This window comes from Diceros bicornis, chromosome 24 (assembly GCF_020826845.1).
Source record: "Diceros bicornis minor isolate mBicDic1 chromosome 24, mDicBic1.mat.cur, whole genome shotgun sequence".
In the NCBI taxonomy this organism is placed as follows: Eukaryota; Metazoa; Chordata; class Mammalia; order Perissodactyla; family Rhinocerotidae; genus Diceros; species Diceros bicornis.
Genome location: NC_080763.1, coordinates 39,697,299 through 39,705,011, shown reverse-complemented (window position 1 = coordinate 39,705,011; position 7,713 = coordinate 39,697,299). Strand labels below are relative to the sequence as shown.

The 7,713-nt window shown below is 48.2% G+C and overlaps 1 protein-coding gene across 1 annotated transcript; it reads right to left on the bottom strand.

The window, feature by feature from the left end:
• Positions 1 to 1,589: 1,589 nt before the first annotated feature.
• LOC131421179 (alpha-1-antitrypsin-like) lies at positions 1,590 to 7,443 on the bottom strand. The gene is given in 5 exon segments (XM_058567901.1): positions 1,590 to 1,781; positions 3,222 to 3,369; positions 4,325 to 4,595; positions 6,050 to 6,669; positions 7,409 to 7,443. Coding segments are annotated over 5 exon segments (1,266 nt in total).
• Between the last annotated feature and the right edge of the window lie 270 nt (positions 7,444 to 7,713).

Below are 7,713 nucleotides of genomic sequence, written 5' to 3'. Positions count from 1 at the left end.
TCCTCTTTTATTTCTAATTTTAGTTATTTGAGTCTTCTCTCTTTTTTTCAGGCAGTCTAGCTCAAGGTTTTTCAATTTTGTTGATTTTGTTCAAAGAACCAATTCTTTGTTTTGTTGATTTTCCCCATTGTTCTTTTATCTTCTATTTTGTTGATCTCTGCTCTAATCTTTATTTTCCTTCTGCTAACCTTGGGTTTAGTTTATTCTTTTTTTCCTAGTTCCTTAAGGTGTAAAGTTAAGTTGTTGATTTGAGATCTTTCTTCTTTTTTAATGTCAATGGTTACAATGATAAATTTCCCTCTTAGTACTGCTTTTGCTGCATTCTATAAGTTTTGGTGTATTGTGTTTTCATTTTCACTTATGTCAAGATATCAAGATATTTTCTAATTTCTCTTGTACCAGCTTCTTTGGCCCATTGGTTGCTTGAGAGTTGTTGCTTAATTTTCATGTATTTCTGGATTTTTCAGTTTTCCTTCTGCTACTGATTTCTAGTTTTATTCAGTTTTGATGGGAAAAGATACTTTGTATGACTTCAATCTTTTAAAATTTATTATAACTTGTTTTGTGGCCTAACATAAGGTCTATCCTGGAGGACGTTCCATGTACACTTAAGAAAAATGTGTATTTTGCTGTTGTTGTGTGGAGTGTTCTGTATTTATCTGTTAGTCCAATTGGTCTATAGTGTTGTTCAAGTCCTCTGTTTTCTTATTGATCTTCTGTCTGGTTTTTCTATTGTTTGTTGAAAGTGGGGTATTGATTCCCCTGCTATGTTGTGTTGCTGTCTATTTCTTCCTTTCATTTTGTCAATGTTTGCTTCATATATTTAGGAGCTCTGATGTTTGGTGCATATATATTTCTAATTGTTATATCTTCTTGGTGAATTGAATGGCATTTTTTTGGCCATACAGTTTGCATTTTATAAAGTCAAATATATCAATCCTTATTTTTATGACTTCTGGGTTTTCTGTCTTATTTAGAGAGGCCTTGCCCACTACAATATCAAGAAATAAATTAACCGCTTCTTTCTTCTAGAGCATTTATGTTTTTTATGTTTTAACATTTGATCTAGCCAGAGGTCCAAACACCCATTACTTAATGTGCACTTGAGCCTTTGACATTCTGAACTGACTGTGTTCCCCCACATAAGTGCAGACCCCTTAGCTCTCTCCCTGTTGTGTGGTCTGCCTGGCTTACCCTTGTCTTACTGTTGGCCTCTTTTCCTGCTCTTCTACCAAAATCTGAAGAATTGTTTAGGTGTTCCCACCCACCTCCAGAGAGGTCCATCTCCTGATGTTGCTGGCTCTCCGTATCTGTTAAGTAAATTGTGAGTTTCGGTCAACATTTCGTCGTGGCATAGCACAGTGCCTGGACAGTGTAAATACACAATAAATATTGATTAAATGGTTACATAGAAGATTGTTGTGACCTGGGTTGCACACACATCTTGAGGAGGTAAAGGTAGACTCAGAGACAAGAAGATGAGGGATTTGCATGTCACACTCAAGGTTGGGCCAGGTCAGCCACTCTTTAATGTCACCTAGGGAGGTGGCCTGGCTTGGGAAGGTGAATGGCTGAACCCAGAGAGGCAGTTATTTTTGCGTGGGATTCATCACCTTTCCCATGAAGAGGGGAATGTTGGTGCTTTCATCTTTGACAATGACTAAGAAGGGCCTGTTGAACCTGATGGTCAGATGCCTATACCAGCCGCTGTCTCTCAAAGGAGTGTTCCCAGATGGTTCTGACCCATTCTCATTGATGGTCAATGTAGCCATATGCAGGGCCTGGAGGGAAGAGAGAACAGAGGCCTGTTTGAGGCAGAGACAGGCTGCACAGCCCCCTCACCCAGGCCTGGGAGCAAGGCCCAATGTGGAAGGAGCTGTCCTGGGAGCTCAAGGAAGGGCTCCCTCCAGGGCCCTGTTGAGGACCTGGGTCTTTCTAGCATTTCCTTGATTTAAAAACCAAAACAATGACAAACAAGCAGAATCACCAGCTGGGTGTCTACCATTTGAGCATTTTTATTAAAGAACCACAAGATTCACAACTGAATCATCATGGTGTAGTGAAAGAAAATGAATTTCCATCACAGAGACCTGGGTTCAAATCCCACTTTTCCCACTAACTAACTGTGTCACTTCAAGGAGATGACAAGACTTCTTGAATCCTCAGTTTCCTAAGTAGGAAAATCAGAGCTATGAAATATGATCACTCAGGGCCACTATGGTGCTTCACCCCACTCAGTATAGTTGCTCAATAAATGTGCATATGTGTGCATACGTGCATGTGCTTGTGTGAGAAGTGTACATGTATGTATGTGTAAATGAGGATAACAAAATTGAAGATCTTTACTTGGTAACTGTGGGGGTCAATCAATTCATCACACCTACTTACCCAGCCCCATCCCAGACTCCTCGCTTAACCCTTCACTTCCCCAGGGACTGGTCCCTTCCTTGTCCCTCAACACCACGCTCAGGCCTCTCTCATCAACTGGTCTGTCCCTCCCCATCCTCGTGCACCTTCCCTGCAGGGGGCACACAGGAATTTCCCCACCTCCTCAAGGCTGTTGCCTGACTGCACCAGCACACCCTCACTTCTCCTCCCACAGCAACACCCTCAGCCTCCCTGGGAAACAGCCCACAACCTCAGGAGGAGAAGATGTTCTTCACTTCATCCTCCTTGGCCTGTCTCTTGTTTCTAGTAGCAGATTTTAAGCCCCTTGGGGACGAGGACTGTGACAGGCACCTTCACAGTACCTAGTCCACAACCAGGTGCTCACTTCGCACTGTCATTGACCTGCAGTTGTCTCTTTGGTCACCTTGAATTCTCCCGAATAAATGGTGCCTCAGCCAAAATCACATGTTAACTCGGACTCGGTGATTGGCCAATAGCTCCCAGCGTCACAGGACGCCGGGACAAAAAGTCCTCTGACATCCCTGAGCCAGGGCCTGACTTTGTAAATATGGGTCCATCGAGGCCCAAAAGGGAAGGCCCTGAATGACGACAAGACAGAGGGAGAGGCTCACCGCCTCAGAGGAGGCCCCTACAATGCCCAAAGCCCGTGAGGCGCCTCCCGCACTCAGTCCTCTGACCACACTCCAGTCTGGGTGACTCCAGTGGCGGTCCTCAGAGGACCTCCATCTGCAGGTGTGTTTGTGTGCTCACACTCACCCCTGAGCTGCGGCCCCCGGACACACTCTGACCTACAGACACAGGGGCAAACTCACTTCGGATACCACCTGGGCTGCTTCCTCAGCGACCCCTGAGAGGTCAGCCTGGTTGCTGAAGTCCTTGGTGATGCCCAGTTTGCCCAGGACATTTAACAGATTGTAGTTTACAGAAATGGACAGTTTGGGCAAGCGTATATTGGCCAAACTGTCACAATGGTTAGAAAACAAAGGAGTTTCAGAGCATTGAATGTGTTTCCTTTCTGGTCATTTCTCCCACTTAGCGCCCTGTCCCCCTGCCCACACGAGGGCACGAGGTCAGCCTGTGTTTATTCTACTTTTAGCTCCTCCACACCCGTGTCAGAGAATGTTGGGATCACAGGAACCATCTTGTCCTGCAAAGCCTCTCCAACGCCACCTCCTCTGAGAAGCCCTCCAGACAGCTCCAGGTGTCCTCTGGGAAGCACACTGTCCTTCAGGGTTCCGTCACCCCCAGAGTGGGACTTCTCTGGGCCAGAATCCCAGGGGCCACCGAAGCTGAGCACACGAACCTAACCACTATGCCACTGGGCCGCCCCTTCTATTCGTTTTTTTAACCTCATACTTTGTATTTTCATTTTCGTTTCATAATGTACATAATAGAATAGTGCCGGGGGCATGGGCATTTTATGAATACAGAGATATGCACTAATTTGGGGTCCGTGTTCATGTATTACTTCACTACGGCAGACCTAGTCAAATCACACTGATCTAGTGACAGAGGAACCTGAACGCCCTCAAACCTTCGCTTTTCTGGCCTCTCGGAGCAGGTTCCCCCTGCCCAGCCATGACCTTCCATCCTCTAACTCCACGTCAACTGTTCCCCTGCCGGGAAGCCCACCTATTCCCTCTCCGTTCTCCCATGGCGTGTGTTGGTGTTGCTCGCCCTGCACTGGGCCCAGGAACCAGGGAGGGGCAGTGTCCATGCTGGGGAGGAAGTCCCTGGGGAAGGGACTCTGGCCTCCCACAGAGCCCGGCTGGTCTTCCTGATCTGACGCTGGCCTCTGTCTGGAAGCACAAGGTCGTGCACAGGGGCTGTGGCCCACAGGATGTGGGTCCACCCTCCCACCCTCTGGCCAGGCCTCGTGTGGCAGCTCCCAGGTCAGCCCTGGGCTGGGAATCACCGTCGGTCAATGAGTCTGAGGATGTTGGAGAGGTGCTTCTCAGAGAGCATGTCCTCCAGCTGCTGCATCTTCCCGGGATCAGGCATGATCAGGAAGGCGGTGACCTTGCCCTGGTAATGCTGCAGCAGGACCCAGGAGGAGAGCACATCGATGCGGCGCACGTCAAACAGGCCCAGGCGGTGGATCGTGAGAACCTTGACGGTGGTCTTCTTGTCCACTTGGAAGTCTTCTTCCATCAAGTGCCCAGCCTCAAATTTATCCTTCCATTTGCCTGGAAAGAGGTGAAGATGCACATCAGCTGGGGGTGGGTAGAAGGTGTAGACAGGTGTGCTAGAGAAGGGAGCCCTGAGGCCCCCTGGTAAGACGCTTCTCTCTGAGCCTCAGCATTACCACCCGTAAAATGGGGCTAAAATGAACCCATCAGGCTCCCAAAGGGCTTTGTGAGGATAATCTGAAGCCAGAGGAGGAACCAGAATTTCTGTGTCACAGAGACTAAATGGCGCCAACCTGGGTGCACAGAGCAGGCATTTTTCCTGTGATTTTATGTTTATTTATGGATGGCCTGAGGATGATTAACGAAAGTTATTGGGAGCAGTTGGAAGCTTCCCAAGGCAAACTTGGCACCTCTTTGCCTGAGGTTGCCTGCACCTTGTTAGAGGGCAGTTCTTATCATTCAGGGAAATCAGTCTTGTTCTTACCCTAATTGCCTTTTCCTGGACCAACACATGAAATGTGGACGCCTGGGCAGCTCCCCTCTGCTAGACGAAGAGAACTTCACCATCCTGGCAAGTCAGGATGGGCAGAGCCCCAGGGATCCTGAGCCCAATGTTCTCATTGGACGGGAGATGGAGATGGAGGCTGGAGAGGCGATGCGGCCCACCCTAAGCCCACAGCAGAGCTGAGACCTAGATGTGCTGACTCTAGCTCGGCCCTCACCATCGCACTGTTCCTCAAGAGCAAGAAGCCAACAGTGTGAGGGAAGCAGCCCCCGGCCTTGACTCTCACCACCCCTACCCCCGGCTATTCCTGTGGACTGTTTAAACTGCCTGAGGATGCCCTCTGGGGCCCACAGGTTCCTGACAGTGTCAGCACTCAGAGGGAGGAAGGCTGAGACTCAAGTTTGGTTGAGCACCTACTATGTGAATGTATAGTCCGTATTCTTTGTAACTTGTTTTTTGAAAGTATAAAAATCTGACAAGGAGAACATCATTACATCCATGTTACAGAGAGGAAACTAGAAACTCCAAGTGGTAAAATGACTTGCCCATAGTCAAACAGCTGAGAAGTGGTAGAGGCAGGATTTCAACCCTGTTCTTTCTGACTCCGAAGCTGACACTATGTCCACTACACTAGAGTTGTCAGAAGTGCATCCCATGAAACTCTTCCCTTCATATACTCTACTAAAATTTGTTTTTCTGGATTCTACTTTGAGAGACATTGCTTATTTTACGTCCCTCCCTGGTAGGGATTTATAACACACATTAAGACATTAAAGGCTCCAAGAAGTCCTGCAGAGAGGAGGATGATTTGACTGTTGAACCCATCACTCCCTAACTTTATTCAATCATGGAAACTATTTTAATGGCTGTGTGTATAGAATTGAGTAACACATGCTGAGATGCACTGCCATATCCTATCTTAGACTGCCAAGGAGATTTAAAGACTGTTTGTGAATATTTTTGGATGTTCCCATTTGAAACAGCTCAGGCTGGTGGTAAAACCTACTGTGAAAGAAAATGTAATTCACCAGAGCAAGACTTGTGTCGTTGTCAAGCTCATTGACCAAATCCACCATTTTTCCTTGGATTCCCTTCTCTATAAACTTGTTGATCTCTTTCTTGGCCTCTTCAATGTTCCCAAAGTTGATGGAGAAGGCTTGTGAGTGGTACAGCTTTCTGACATCCTCTAAAAATTTATGCACTTGCTTCAGATTCTCATCAATGAGTAGTATATTGCTGGTGGTCAGCTGCAACTCGTCGTCTGGCTGGTTGAGGCTGTCGAGGAGATGTTGTAAGCCTTTGTGGATATCAGTCTGAACTGTCTCCTTGAAATTGAAATTGAGGCCCTGGGGGATCTGGATGTGAGTGTCACCTTTGGTCCCAGGGGAGAGCATCACAAAGGCTATAGAAATGCTTACTGGGGAGAAGATGTTGGTGGTGTTGGACTGATGGGCCAGCTCACGGTACAGGCTGAAGGCGAGGTCAGCCAGGTTGGGGGTTATGTTGGGGAGGGGTGGGTGCTGATCGAGATTTTGATCATGCTTGGATGCTTACAGGGAGCCAGGTACCAGGGAGCACAGGCCTGCCAGCAGGAGGAGGCCCCACGTGGTGGAGGATGGCTTTGTCCTGCAAGAGAGAGAAGGGCCACCAAGCCCAAGTCAGGCCACACGATGAGTCCCTAGGCCACTGATCAGAACCATGGAGAGCAACCACAGTTTATCAAACAGCTACTATGTGCGAGGCCTGTGCCAAGCACTTTCTGCATCGTCACCACTGAAAGACTGAGAACAATAGCAAAGACTTTGATGGTACTCACCGTATGCCAAGCTCCCTTCTAAACACTTGACTGTCTTATCTCGTTGCCCTCTTGTAACAATCCCATGATGTAGGTCACATGACAAGTCTCGATTTACAGATGAGGGGCCAAAGCTCCAAGAAGTTAAGTCACTTATCCAAGGTCACAGAGCAGTAAAGTAGCAGGACCAGAATCACCCAGCCAGGTAGTCTGGGTCTCAAATCCATGCTCTTGACGGCTCCACTAACGTTGGCAATGACCCCGCTGTGCAAGTCCCACAGCCCTTATTTTACAAAAGAGGAAACTGAGGCACAAGAAGCATACTGTCCATGCACACGATTACCCAGGAGGCAGGGATGATTGGGTCTGGAGCAGCCCTAGGAGGGCTGCCATTGAAGCCTGTTATTTAACAGACAGAGGCACTGCTGCCCAGAGAGGGGAGGATCCTGCCCAATGACACACAGCCAGAACCCAGCGGGGCTGTGAGGAACCCCATCCTGGCTGATTTGGTGCAGATTCTCCCTGACTCCACACACTTCGTCCCTCTCCCTCAGCGACTACAGCCCTCACCTTACAGGCCACTTGAGCCTGGAGCTGATTATCATCTGATCCTCCAACGTCCAGGGCCTGGGAATGCTGTTGAAAAATATCACATGAGAGCTCTCACCCTCGAGGCATCACAGATGCTAACTTTGTCTCATGGGGTGTCTTGTTATCTTCCTTTTACACACTGTGGAAAGTGAGGCTTGGTGAGTTTCAGTAACTTGCTCGAGGCCACACAGCCATTCAAGCAGAGCGGGGACAGACAGCTGTCTCTGCTTCTGGTCTGGGGCTCTGTGTACGGGGGTGTTCCCCTGATAACCGCCCCCTGAAGT